The sequence below is a fragment of the Hyperolius riggenbachi genome, chromosome 2 (assembly GCF_040937935.1).
Source record: "Hyperolius riggenbachi isolate aHypRig1 chromosome 2, aHypRig1.pri, whole genome shotgun sequence".
In the NCBI taxonomy this organism is placed as follows: Eukaryota; Metazoa; Chordata; class Amphibia; order Anura; family Hyperoliidae; genus Hyperolius; species Hyperolius riggenbachi.
Window position 1 is genome coordinate 542,555,346 of NC_090647.1, and position 15,117 is coordinate 542,570,462.

A 15,117-nucleotide genomic window follows, 5' to 3' on the forward strand; every position below is an offset into this window, starting at 1 on the left:
GCCTAGGGCACACCAGAGCGGTTCCGTTGCGTTTTTAGGAACGCTTGGGGCTGAGGAAACGTTTGGGTAATGTATCTCAATGGGCTGGTGCACACCAGAGCGGTTAGCGTTTTGCAGAAACGCATACTCCCGGGCTGCAGCATTTTTTGGATTTTGGAGCCATTTCTGCCTCCAATGTTAAGTATAGGAAAAACGCAAAACGCTTGATGAAACGCCAGATCTGAGCACTTTTCCAGGCGTTTTTGTTACAGTAGCTGTTCAGTAGCCGCTTTACTGTAACAATATCTGTAATCTGCTACACAAAAACGCTACACAAAAACGCTACACAAAACCGCAAAACGCTTCTTCATAAAAAGAAAAAAATGCTTAAACCGCTAGCGTTTTGCGGATCTGCTAGCGGTTTTTGGTGTGCGCTAGGCCCCTATGCTAGGTACACACCATACAATTTTCTGGCATATTTTCCTGCTAGATTCTTTTCCAACATGTCCGATCTGAATTTCGATTGATTTTCTGATCAATTTCCCGTTCACTTTATGAAAATCGATCGAAACAGGACATGTTGGAAAAAATCGATCTGGCAGGTAAATCTGCCAGAAAATTGTATGGTGTGTACCTTGCAATAGACAGTTGATAAATTGGCACAGATGCCTGTTCTTGTTTTATGTGCCTGTGTACATCTTCCTATCCTATAATATTCACCAACTTCGCATGTTAATATACAGTATAAAGGAAAGAAGTGTAATTACTTGTCTAGTAGTTCTGTTTGCTGTATTTAACCTTCCTCCAGGCTGTGTTATTTCGTCTTTAATCTTCCTGCTTGTGAGCACAGCATCTTAGGATTGTGAGGATGAGATTGGAGAAGGATAGAACCAGTCTGACTGAACGCAGTACATAAGCGGTGGACTGAAACACAACCCCCTTTGTTTTGCGTGTTGACAAAGCCTTGTTTCTTTAGTGAATAGAGGGATGGAATAACACTGACATGCTCAGCGCTAAACCAACGTGTAACAAGACGTGTTCATACAATCTATTGTGCGGTAATTATCCAGCAGCAAACATACAGCCTTTCCAGTATGGGTAGGATTACACAAGTTGTCTATTGTCAGTCATTTTCATGTACTTGGCTCCTGGACCATTGTAGTTACAGGAAACGCATCAAACTTTGGGCTGGTTAGGGAGGCCCAGGAACACAAGTATGAGGCGGTCAAAGGAAAGGCGCACACGATCATGTAGAACTTAGGTTCTCAACGTGTGGTACGCGTACCCCAGGGGATGCTTCTGATGGTTTCAGGGGGTACTCAGGCTGGATATACTTAAAGTGGACCCAAATTATAAATACAAGATTTCAGAAATAAAATCTATTGTCTAAATAATAATACATAGCAGCCTTTTTTTCAGCTGCATGATGACAAATATAAAATATTTTACATTTATTGGAGGAACCCCTCCCTTCCTTTCATATTGCTGGGACAGAATCCGGCAGACTGGTGGAGTAGGTGGTGTCTGTCAAAGGAGAGAATTGCTAATGGCTGCCACCTGTATAACCCTAGTTATGAAAAGAGAAGGGTGAAAAGCATGCACTGAAATGCTCATAGGCTTGCAGGAGTGTTTATTTCTGTGTATGTGTCAGAGTGGTGCAACTAAATATTTTGAATAAAAAAAAAAAAGTTTGGTTTGGGTCCGCTTTAACCGAGAATAACAAATTTAGAATTTTAGAAATTGACAAATCTTATTTAAACACCAAATTCGTATTTTAGATAATTAAATGCTTGGAAATTGTTTAGAAACAATTATCATGTACTAAGATTAAATATGTATTTGTCAAGGGGTACTTGTGATAATGTTTAGTGTGCTAGGGGGTACTTGGTGAGTACAGGGTTTTAAAACATACCAATAAAATGTTAAGAAACACTGATGTAGAATAAACTAGAGAAGGGAGGACCCTGCCAAAGGCTTACATTCTAAGGGCAGGGGAGATGGACACACTAGGTAGAGGTTTTTTTTTTAAATAAGTATTCAGTAGATAGTTACTGTAATGTAGGGGGTGAGTAGGTCATCTTCAGTGTTCTCCCCAGAATTTTTTTCCAGCCGGGTGGCATGAAAAAGTTGCCGGGTGGGTTGAGATGAAAATGCAGGGCAACTCTGCTTACAGAATAGGAGGAGGTGAGCCGATGACAGCCGGGTGGTCACCAAATCTAGCCGGGTGGAGCACCTGGCTAAAAGAGCCTGGGGAGAACACTGATCTTGAAGAGGTGGGTTTTGAGGGCTTGCTTGAATGTGTTGAAGGAGGGGGCATATCTAAACAGTGGAAGGGAGTTCTAAAGGGTGGGGTGGCTCTTGAGAAATCCTGAAGGCGCACATGGGAAATGCAGGGGCAATTAGGTAAAGGTCATTGGATGTCCAGAGGGGGGCGGCCTGGTATATACCTCTGAACAAGCAACAAGTTGTAGGGTAGGCCAGGCATAGAATCTTGAAACTTCTCCTGAATGGGATAGGGAGCCAGTGCAGAGATTTAAAGAGGGGAGATGTGGAAATGGAGCATTGAAAAGAATGTATGAGTCTTGCAGCCCCACTTATAACTGAACACTTTTCTTTCTTTGTAGGTAAAGGAAAAGAACAAGAGAAACCAGATGTCAAAATACTTAAAGGTAGTTCTTCTTTGTTTACCTCTGAGATTAGTAATATGCTGGTAATATGAAGGTGTCCATACACTACTCGAAACACATGGATGGTCTGCAAGTCAAGTCACTTGGGAAGATGTTTTTATGTTCTTCTGTTTTTATATACTGTATTTTTGTCTTTCCAGATCCAGCACCTTTACCAGTACATTCCCCATCAAGGAGCCCAAAAAACAATGCCCTACTGGAGGCAGCTGGACCAAGCCATGTGGCCATCAACGCCATATCGGCCAACATGGACTCCTACTCAAGCAGCAGGACCGCTGCTCTCAAGAAGCAGCCAACTCACATGGAAGCTGAACACTTTGGAGACCTAGGTAACCAATGAGATTCAAAGCTTACGTTTTATAGTTAAAACTTCACTGCTTTCGTTTTCAGACTGGGCCGATTTGCATAATTTTTTTCCCTTGCACGCAGCTAGCACTTTGCTAGCTGCGTGCATTTACCGATTCGCCGCTAACCGCCGCGTCGCGCCGCCCCCCCCCCCCCCTCCAAACCCTTTGCGCAGCCTGGCCAATAGTGCCAGGCAGCGCTGAGGGGCGGATCGGGATTCCCTGTGACGTCCTGACGTCGGTGACGTCATCCCGCCCCATCGCCATGGCGACCGGGGAAGCCCTCTAGGAGATCCCGTTCTTCGGAGGGGCTGGGGGCATGGCGCTGAGCAGCGGCTATCATGTAGTGAGCCCTGGGCTCGCTACATGATTTAAAAAAATAAAAAAAGTGCGCTGCTGCCCCCTTGCCGCGGGAATTGGAACAGCAAGGGGGTTAATGACAGTATGTTTGTTTAGGCTGAAGTTCCCCTTTAAGTAAACAGGAGACCAGTGTAATTGCATAATTTACACTTACTAGTTGCTTCCTCCAGCCCCATGAGGATCATGGGGTCCATCGCCGTCCTCTCAGCTGCTCCGTTCTCCCGGTTTGCTCTTCTGCACATGCGCCGCCATCGTGCTTCCGTGGCTGGGAGCATTCTGCGCCTGCGCAAGCACATGCAATTCCACTGGTTTCAGGCTTCCTGTGGGAACATTAAAGCCAGTGTTTCAGTTCAACGTATGAAATATTAAAGTTGGGTACATGTGTACAGTGAATGTTGCCTGGCCCCCACTCGACCCCATACATGACAGTTTGGCATGAGTTCTGTACAGACACTTCGCTAGCCTCTAGGTGACTCATTCTGTTGCTATGGAGGGGGAGAAGATGTGATGGAGTGGCAAACAATGGAGTGGGAAAGAAAAATAACCTTAGGCGAGCTGACCGGCCATGGCCAATCGACTGCCCTTCCTCACTGTCCGCCTCTGCCGAGAACTATAGTACGCTTTGTACACAGACTAACAGCTGTTTATCCATAAAAATTGCCTGCCGGGAGGTGTAGCCTGGGAGATGCAAGTACAGCGATGTAGTTACCTCTCCCTCCATGCATCGCGTTGTGAGCACGTGACTCCAGCTGAGAATTACAAATGCCCAGAAGCTGTGGTCCGCTTGAAAAGATGGGGGATACCACGTAGGTAAGTAATGTTGCTCCCCTGACCCCTCCCCCAGCAGCACTCACCATTACAAACGTTCCTTATGAGTAGGTTTATTTTGTTTAAAAAGTAAGAAAATGCCACTGAGCATACATGTTATGAGGTACAGCTCAGTGACTTTAGGGTGGCACGATCAGACATTGCACCTGCGTGACGTGATTCCGGCAAGCGGTCCATACCATTAATAGGTTGATCCTTGAACATGCTAGTCTATTTGTTTTTTGTTTTGATTTTATTTCGTTCTTTGTTTACTGAACCTTTTTTTAAATGTTCTCCAGGCCGATCATGTCTGAACTATGAATCCCAGGATGCAAAGTCTAGCCTCTCAAAGACACTGGGGCAGGTGCTGCAGGACAATGTGGCTCTCCCGTATTTTATCCAGTTTATGGAACTCCGCAGAATGGAACATTTAGTAAAGTTCTGGCTGGAGGCAAAGAGTTTTAATTCTACTACCTGGTCTCGAATCAGAGCCTACAGTTTAAACACAGTCAAGCACAGCTCCTTGGCGGAACCAGTTTCCCCATCTCTGAAGCGACCGGACATGCCATCAGCTGATCAGCAGGCCCAAGATTCTTCTAAAGCCCCACAGCACACGTCTAGATTAAAAGGACTGGATTCCCCAGCCAAGCAAGGGGTCACCTTGAATCATCTGCAGACCAAGCAGAAGATGGGAAGAACGCCAACCATCCAGCTAGAACTGTGCGCGGATCAAAGGTTACCCTCCTATGAACAGTCTTCCACACTTCACACAGCAAACAGCCCACCAGATGAAGGACTGAAGAGCATGTCACAGAAACTCATGAAGGGTAAGAAGCCAATGTACAGGCATTCGGGTGGTTTGTGGGGCAAAATATGGACACAGTGGTGTAGAATGTTAAAGTTTGAAAATAAACGTATTAAGTATAAATGAATACAAACAAGAGTCACCACTCAGATTACCACTATTAGACCTGACCCCACTCCGGTTAATAAGTCACTCTCTGTAGACAGGAAGGAAGTAAGGGTTACATCCCTCCAGGGTGGACTAGACTATAAACTGATAGTTTCAGCGGAGACACCAACACTAGTATAAAATATGGTAAAAAAAACATTTAAAAAGGGATTATGTAAGCAGACAGAGGCGACAGAAGAATAAAATATGCTAAAATGTTAAAATAAGAGGAGGCAGTGGTAGGCTTACCTCCTCCAAGCAGACACATACGAATGTTGTGTAAATTCAAACAACAAATTTATTTGTATACTCCAGAAAGTGCAACGCGTTTCTCAGGCACTCCCGCTTCATCAGGCAATATAAAAGGAGCATAAAACTCACAGGTCTGGTACAAAGCTCAGCGATTCTCACAGAGGCTCCTTTCTTTCTGGAGTATACAAATAAAACGTTTGTTTGAATTTACACAACATTTGTATGTGTCTGCTTGGAGGAGGTAAGCCCACCACTGCCTCCTCTTATTTTAACATTTTAGCATATTTTATTCTTCTAGTGCCTCTGTCTGCTTACCTAGTTCCTGAATCCACCCTTGGTGGAAGGGTGTTGCCCCTTACTTCCTGTCTACAGAGAGCGACTTCTTAGGGCCTTTTGCCACTACCCTGTGATTTGCGATTTGATTCTGATCGCAAGGTTTATTAAACTAATGGAAACTGCAGCAGCAATTTCTATTAGTGCGATGCGATTTTGGTCAAAGCGCAATCGTCGTCCTGCTGCGTTTTGTATGCGATTGAGCTGTACTATAATAGGTATAGTAGCTCAATCGCATGGTGGAAATTGAACCGCAATTGCGATCGCAAACGTAATCGCAATCGCATTTCATGGTGGAAAAGAACCCTTAGGGCCCTTTTCCACTAGCAATCGCAATCACAAATCACCAACGCCTGCGATTGCAATTTTTCATTAATGCTGTTGTGCGATAGTGATTTACGATTTTCATTTGCATTGCATTATTATTGTAAAAATTGCTCCAGAAAGCGATTGCGATTTCCAAATCGAATCATTGTAGTGGAAAATACTTCTCGTGATTTCTGTGATAAAGTAACAACCCTAGTGATTTAAAAATCACTAGCGATTTGCGATTTTGCGATTCAGCAATCTCTCTAGTGGAAAGGGGCCCTTAATCCTGAGTGGGGACTGGTCTAATCTCCCCACCTGCTGATATAGTGGTTACCTGAACGGTATCCCATGTTTGTCAGTATAAATGCATACTTACTTGTCATATCCATTTACCAGTACTTACTACACTATATTGGGCTCTCGGTGTCTCCATTTTGTTGTCATTTAAAAAGGGAGGTAGTGTTGGTTTTACCTCCCCAATCAGTAGAACCAATTTTTGATCTGGTACAATGAGAAAACACAAAACAGAAAAAATTCACCTTTTTTCCAAATAATATATGGTTGCCGTACATTGTACTAGGAACATGATTTAAGTGCTGTGATAGCCGGGACAAATGGGCAAATAAAATGTGTGGGCTTTATTTACAGTAGCTTTGCTTATTTTTAAACTATAGGGGATGGATTTGGAGAAATAGGTTTTGTTCCATTTTTTTCTTGTTTTTCCTTAAAGGATACCCGAACTGACATGTGACATGATGAGATAGACATGGGTATGTACAGTGCCTAGCACACACATAACTATGCTGTGTTCCTTTTTTTTCTTTCTCTGCCTGAAAGAGTTAAATATCAGGTATGCAAGTGGCTGACTCAGTTCTGACTCAGACAGGAAGTGACTACAGTGTGACCCTCACTGATAAGAAATTCCCATTTTTATCTCTTTCCTGCTCTCAGAAGCCATTTTCTGCTAGGAAAGTGTTTTTATAGTTGGAATTTCTTATCAGTGAGGGTCACACTGTAGTCACTTCCTGTCTGAGTCAGAACTGAGTCAGCCACTTGCATACCTGATATTTAACTCTTTCAGGCAGAGAAAGGAAAAAAAGGAACACAGCATAGTTATTTGTGTGCTAGGCACTGTACATACCCCTGTCTATCTCATCATGTCACATGTCAGTTCGAGTATCCTTTAAAGAGTAACTGTTGTGCATAAAATCAAAAATCAATTCTTTATTTTTATCTGGTAAACAAGTAATAAGGATGCTAATCAGGCAGTCCAAAAGTTAAAATCACTATTACTTTTCTTGTTGATAAATTATCATTCCCCAATTTACCTGACTCTTATTTGGTACACAGACAATTTGGTACACAAAAGAGAAGTTGCAGGGCATGCTGGGTTGTCTTTTTTGCTTCTCTTCTTCCCCTCAGACTTAACTAATGCAGCCTGATTGGCTGAAGCCTCTTTGCCTCCTGTTTTTCCCTCTCACACCTCTGTTCCTCTCTAATTGGCCAACATTTTTCAGGCTGAAACAATGCACTTTCTATAGTGAAGGGCGGGCAAATGAGGCAGAGGCGACTAAGGGTGGATATTACATCACGACTGGCTTCAAAATAGCCACAGTAAATATGGAAACTGTCTAGAATAGGATTCTCTACTTTTCCTTTATAAAATTCACAGGAATCATAACGTGGACAGTGCAATACATATGTTATGTAAGTAGAGCAAGTATTTATCTACTTACGGTATATATTTGTGTTTTTTTTCCTGAGATAGTATGGCTGACAGCTCCTCTTTAACAATGCATAGAAAATAAAGTAATTACTAAAAACGAGTATCGCCCTCAAAAAGCCTGTGGTGAAAATAATGCAATATAGATCATTTGGGTGTGATTAGCAGTGATAAAGTTATGGCCAAATAAATGGGAGGATAGCTGAAATGTAAAATAGCTTGTGGGGTGAAGTGGTTAATGTTTGGGCAGTGTACCTCTATTAGTTTTATTCAGTTGTCAGTAATTTTTCTGGTGTTCGTTGTTAATGGCAGGAATGGCTTTCAAGTGGTTTTCCTAAACACTCCAAATAAAATTGAATTTCCTGCTCTGTCTCTTCCCTGTCCTGTCCCCTCCAAAGATTAACTGCAGGTTCCCCCCCCTCTTTGAAGTGCAGTTATTGCATTATGTGTATTGTTAGTGCTGATGTTTCCACTGTAACCATTAAAGGTACCTTTACCAACAGATAGACCCCTCTCTGATCTAATCTGATCAGCGAGGGATCGTATGGCTGCCTTTACTGCAAACAGATTGTGAATCGATTTCAGCATGAAATCGATTCACCATATGTGGAGCTGGCGCCCTCCACCAGCTATACATTACCTGCTCCGCCGGCGCGAGTCCCCTGTCTCCGCTGGGCTCCGAGTCCGGCTGGCTTCACTGAACTTCCTGTCCGGGGAACAGTAGAGAGCGCTCTACTGTTTAAACTTCCTGCCGGGACAGGAAGTTCAGTGAAGCCAGCCGGACTCGGAGCCCGGAGCGGAGAAGAAGACAGCGGAGAGAGCGGGGACACACGCCGGCAGAACAGGTAATGTATTGCAGTTAGCGTCTTTCGTCAGGCATTCGAACGCCGCTATCAACGCATTCCCGACCAGCCGGCGATCGAGCAAAATCTTCCACACGGACGGATCGATGGGAATCGACGGTAACGATTGATTTCGGACGGAAATCGATCGTTCTGTCAGCGTTTGCGCAACGATTTCACAGCAGATTCGAACACAGTGATCGAATCTGCTGTATATCGGTGGGAAAATCGTTAGGTGTATGGACCCCTTAAGGGTGATCTATACATATATACAGTGCTGGTGTAGATCTTCGACTAGGACTAGTTTCACTCTATAAACAGAGCTTCGTCAGGAAAATGAAACACACAGTGTATGAAAAATAATAAAGAGCAACCCCCCACCAAAATTTCCCCCAGCAAATGGCCCAAAATAGAGCTCCTCGCATTTTTATTGCACTGTATTTTCCTGTGGTGTGAATAGCTACACCCCAGAGCATATTGACTTATTGCCATCAGCTACTGGGGGGGATTAGCCAGGACCTCTCACCCAGGACAGTGTATCTTTTATAATACGTTTGTGTATTATAATAGGCATGAACAGTACTGATGCTCAATATACTAATGCCAAAAACTTTATATACACAAGTTAAAATTTCTTGAGACCAATCGATTACTGGTGACTACACATATTGCACCTAGCTGATCGATGAGTGACTTGACTGAGTTGCTAATTGTACATTCAGGTTAGGCCCCATTTGGGACATTGTTTCAGCATGTGTGATAGTTTGGATAGGCTACTCCCTCATCTGCTGCCCTTAAAAGGAACCTGAGGCGTGAGACCTATGGAAGCTACCATTTCCTTTTTGATCTTTCTGGTCAGAAACGTCTAAATCACACACCAGGAACAAGCATGCAGCTAATCTTGTCAGATTTGTATGCTTGTTCAGCGTCTATGGCCAGTGGCGTAGCTTCAAACCTCGGGGCCCGATGCGGAATTTGGAATTCAATAGCCAGGAATAGGTGCCTCCAGTATAGGTAGCCAGGAATAGGTGCCTCCAGTATAGGTAGCCAGGAATAGGTGCCTCCAGTATAGGTAGCCAGGAATAGGCGCCTCCAGTATAGGTAGCCAGGAATAGGCGCCTCCAGTATAGGTAGCCAGGAATAGGTGCCTCCAGTATAGGTAGCCAGGAATAGGTGCCTCCAGTATAGGTAGCCAGGAATAGGCGCCTCCAGTATAGGTAGCCAGGAATAGGCGCCTCCAGTATAGGTAGCCAGGAATAGGCGCCTCCAGTATAGGTAGCCAGGAATAGGCGCCTCCAGTATAGGTAGCCAGGAATAGGCGCCTCCAGTATAGGTAGCCAGGAATAGGCGCCTCCAGTATAGGTAGCCAGGAATAGGCGCCTCCAGTATAGGTAGCCAGGAATAGGCGCCTCCAGTATAGGTAGCCAGGAATAGGCGCCTCCAGTATAGGTAGCCAGGAATAGGCGCCTCCAGTATAGGTAGCCAGGAATAGGCGCCTCCAGTATAGGTAGCCAGGAATAGGCGCCTCCAGTATAGGTAGCCAGGAATAGGCGCCTCCAGTATAGGTAGCCAGGAATAGGCGCCTCCAGTATACAGTGGTTTGCAAAAGTATTCGGCCCCCTTGCAGTTTCCACATTTTGTCACCTTACTGCCACAAACATGAATCAATTTTATTTACTGTAGATAGCCAGGATAAGATGCCTCAGTATAGATAGCCAGGATAAGATGCCTCAGTATAGATGGCAAGTATTAGATGCCTCGGTATACTGTAGATAGCCAGGATAAGATGCCTCAGTATAGATAGCCAGGATTAGATGCCTCGGTATACTGTAGATAGCCAGGATTAGATGTCTCAGTATAGATAGCCAGTATTAGATGCCTCGGTATACTGTAGATAGCCAGGATTAGATGTCTCAGTATAGATAGCCAGGATAAGATGCCTCAGTATAGAAGGCCAGTATTAGATGCCTCGGTATACTGTAGATAGCCAGGATTAGATGTCTCAGTATAGATAGCCAGGATAAGATGCCTCAGTATAGATGGCCAGTATTAGATGCCTCGGTATACTGTAGATAGCCAGGATTAGATGTCTCAGTATAGATAGCCAGGATTAGATGTCTCAGTATATATAGCCAGGATAAGATGCCTCAGTATAGATGGCCAGTATTAGATGCCTCGGTATACTGTAGATAGCCAGGATTAGATGTCTCAGTATAGATAGCCAGGATTAGATGTCTCAGTATAGATAGCCAGGATAAGATGCCTCAGTATAGATGGCCAGTATTAGATGCCTCGGTATACTGTAGATAGCCAGGATTAGATGTCTCAGTATAGATAGCCAGGATTAGATGTCTCAGTATAGATAGCCAGGATAAGATGCCTCAGTATAGATGGCCAGTATTAGATGCCTCGGTATACTGTAGATAGCCAGGATTAGATGCCTCAGTATAGATAGCCAGTAGGGCTACTCAAATCCGGATCCGGGAGGAACCCGGATAGTTGCTATCCAGTAAACCTGTCCGGGGTGGGCGGGGGTCAAGCTTACTTGTCTGACGTCTTCTTCGTCCGTCCCTGGCGCCTCCCACGATGCGCTCCATGCGCGTCACGTGACTACAAACCCTTCCTTAGGAGAAAGTGTTTGTAGTCACGTGACCACCGCGTGGGCCATCTCACTGTGAGCTGGAACACGAGAAGAGGAAGAAGTTTGTAGCTGCAGCGCATCGATCATGGTGAAGTGAGTATCTGATGACCCTCTAAGTGGCAGCAGGTGGGGAGGACAAGCCGTCTCCCCAGGGGCCCAGGCCCGGTCGCGACCTTGGCCCCTACGCTCCTGTTTATGGCTTAAAGGATAACTGAAGTGAGAAGTATATGGAGGCTGCCATATTTCCTTTTAAAGAATCCCAGTTGCCTGGCAGCGCTGCTGATCTATTTGGCTGCAGTAGTGGCTGAATAACACCAGAACAAGCATGCAGCTAATCTTATCAGATATGACAATAATGTCAGAAACGCCTGATCTGCTGCATGCTTGTTCAGGGGCTATGGCTAAAAGTATTAGAGGCAGAGAATCAGCAGGGCTGCCAGGCAACTGGTATTGCTTGAAAGAAAATAAATATGGCAGCCTCCATATCCCTCTCACTAAAGTTGTCCTTTAAAGTATTAGAGGCAGAGGATCAGCAGTCCAGCCAGACAATGGCCTCAATTCACTAAGCTTATCTCCTGTCCTTAATAACGTTTCTATAGTTGTCACCATGGTGATGAGGCATGTAGTATTCAGGAAACATTTTACCTCAGGCAAACCTAAAGTTAACTCTTCTGTCTTTAAGTTACCTCTTCAATCCTTAAAATAACTCCAGAGTTAAAGACAGGCTGTTTATTAACTGTGTGTGAAAATAACTACAGAGGAGGTAAAATAACTACAGAGGAGGTAACGTAAGGAATGAAGAGATAAGATAACTCTCTTACTGTGTGGAGTTAAGTTTTCTCTTGCCTTATCTCCAGCATGATCTTAGTGAATTGAGGCCAATGTGCATTATTTAAAAGGAACTAAATATTGCAGCCTCCATATACCTCTCACCTCGGGTTCCCTTTAAAACTTAAAGATTACCACAACTGAAAAAATGAAAGGTGCAGTGGCTAGGGAGCCAAAATTAGATACTTACCGCCTCTCTTGTTCCCCGCCATCAACCTCCAGTCTTCTCCACTCGATGCCGGTGTCCGGACGACTCTCCTGATCTCTAACCCGAACATAATGCGCATGCGCGGTTCTTCACCGCTTTTGCCGGCGCGTAATTTCGGCAGAAGCAAGTTCACTCCCCCGACTCCTCCTTCCATGGAGAGCAAGACGCTATGAAGGAGGAGCCTGGGGAGTGGACTGCTTCTGCCGAAATTACGTGCCGGCAGAAGCGGTGAAGAACCGTGCATGTGCAGTAGAGGAGAGTCGCCCGGACACCGGCATCTATAGGAGAAAACCGGCAGCTTAAAGAGAAACTCCGACCAAGAATTTAACTTTATCCCAATCAGTAGCTGATACCCCCTTTTACATGAGAAATCTATTGCATTTCACAAACAGACCATCAGGGGGCGCTGTATGACTGATATTGTGGTGAAACCCCTCCCACAAGAAGCTCTGAGTACCGCGGTACTCTGGGCAAACTGCTACAATGTAACAATGTTCACAGACAGAAAATGGCTGTTTACAGCTGTCTGTAACAGCCAGAACAGCTAGCAGCAGCTACATAACCTGCTCACAGTAACAATGTCACCATGTAATACATGTCAGAATGTGAATCTGGGAGAGGAAAGATTTTACAATGAGCAAACGCTGACTAAATCATTTATACATAATTATTGTAAAAATGAAGCACTTTTTTTTATTACATTATTTTCACTGGAGTTCCTCTTTAAGGCAGGGAACAAGAAAGGTGGCAAGTATCTAATGCTCCCTCCCTAGCCACTGACCCTTTAATTTTTTTCAGTTGTGGTATCCTTTAAAGATAACCAAGGTGAGAGTTATATGGACGCTGTTATATATATTTCCTTTTAAACAATACCAGTTGCCAGGTAGTCCTCCTGACTAGAGATGTGGCGAACGGTTCCCGAACCGTTCGCCGGCGAACATCTCTAAATTCATGGGCCTCTTACTACTTCCGGGTCGCAATGACCCGGAGTAGTACGCCTGCGCTGCCCGGCGGAGCGCGTCCTAGATCGCGCTCCCGTTGCCGGGCACTCTCTGCGCATGTGCGTGACGTCATGAGTGACGTCACGCTCATGCGCAGAGAGCGCCCGGCAACAGGAGCGCGATCTAGGACGCGCTCCGCCGGGCAGCGCAGGCGTACTACTCCGGGTCATTGCGACCCGGAAGTAGTAAGAGGCCCAGAGAGGTTCGCCAGGCGAACTGTTCGGCCCAACTCTACTCCTGACCCTGTGTCTTTAATACTTTTAGCCATAGACCCTGAACAAGCCTGCAGCAGATCAGGGACTCTGATTTAGCGGACTCAGATTTTACTGGATTAGCCATTTGCTTGTTCCAGGGTTTTGACTCACACTACTTATGCCAGAAGATCAACAAAGCTTCCAGGCACCTGCATTGTTTACAAGGAAGTAAATAAGGCAGCCTCCATATCCCTCTCACCTTGGGTTACCTCTAGCCTGAAGTGAAGATAAACTTATGAAATAACTTAGTCAATGTCTAGTACCGATGGCAAACTAAACATCAACAGAAATTAGTCTCATATTTTTATTTTCAGTTTTATAGCTGTATTTTTAAGATTGCATAAGATTGTCAGAGTTGCTGTTTAGAATCGATGGACCAAGCAATAAAGGGATATACCCTCCACACGAGGGGCTATAATTATGTACGGGATTCAGAGGCACCAAAGTGAAATAAAATTATTACAAATAGTTTAAAGATAGAGATTAAGGTAAACTTGCCTCCTTTTGGGGGAATATGGAGGGGGGTGGAAACTCAGTGAGGAGCGTGGCCATGGGCGGTGAGGAAGCGTGGCCATGGGCGGTGAGGAAGCGTGGCCATGGGCGGTGAGGAGCGTGGCCATGGGCGGTGAGGAGCGTGGCCATGGGCGGTGAGGAGCGTGGCCATGGGCGGTGAGGAGCGTGGCCATGGGCGGTGAGGAGCGTGGCCATGGGCGGTGAGAAGCGTGGCCATTTACATTGATGAGCTTGGCCAGGGGCAGTGATAAGTGTTTATGAGTGTTGCCCATCTCAGAGTTGGGTTGTGAGGAAACCAGGGGGCAAATGAGCACCTGTTGTGTACTGTGGAACATGTACTGTAGACTGGCTGATTTTCTCGTTGGGTTCAGATAACATAATCATGCATTGTTTCTCCTGCTAGGTATAGAACGAGACGCTGTTAATACATTCACCAAATACATTTCTCCGGATGCTGCTAAACCAATTCCGATCAGCGAGGAAATCAGGAGTGACATTGTTGGTAAGTGGCTGATCATAGATTTATTATTATTTATTGGATTTATATAGCGCCAACATATTATGCAATGCTGGACAATAAATAAGATTACTGACAAGTGCCTACTAACGATACAATTTGTCCGTTAGTGGTCCTGAACAGTCATTCCCGATCGGAAACAAATGATCAATAGGTGAATTGTATCGTTAGTGGCCACCTTAAGACACACAGTATTAAATCATACAGGGAGCGCGCAGCAGCCCTTTGGATGTAGTCCATACGTCCAAAAGGCTTAAATGGTTAAACCAATACCACACAAATAATTCAATGTCCCCATGTTTTTATTGAACACGCCATGTAAACCTTCACATTACAGGTGGAAAAGTTATGTGAACCCCTAGACCAGTGATGGCTAACCTTGGCACTCCAGCTGTGGTGGAACTACAAGTCCCATGAGGCATTACAATACTCTGACAGCTGTAAGCATAACTTTGGGAGGCAGAGGCATGATGGGATTTGTAGTTTTGTCACAACTGGAGTGCATAGGTTAGCCATCACTGCCCAAGACTAATGACATCTCCAAGAGCTAATTGGACTGAGGTGTTA

The 15,117-nt window shown here is 44.8% G+C and overlaps 1 protein-coding gene across 1 annotated transcript in view; it reads left to right on the plus strand.

The window, feature by feature from the left end:
* Positions 1 to 15,117, plus strand: part of AKAP10 (A-kinase anchoring protein 10) — an 89,089-nt gene that overhangs the window by 26,297 nt on the left and 47,675 nt on the right. Inside the window, exons 2-5 of the mRNA XM_068270766.1 lie at positions 2,604 to 2,648; positions 2,807 to 2,995; positions 4,477 to 5,004; positions 14,437 to 14,535. Coding sequence (XP_068126867.1) covers positions 2,604 to 2,648; positions 2,807 to 2,995; positions 4,477 to 5,004; positions 14,437 to 14,535 — 861 coding nt within the window. The remainder of the gene's footprint in view (positions 1 to 2,603; positions 2,649 to 2,806; positions 2,996 to 4,476; positions 5,005 to 14,436; positions 14,536 to 15,117) is intronic.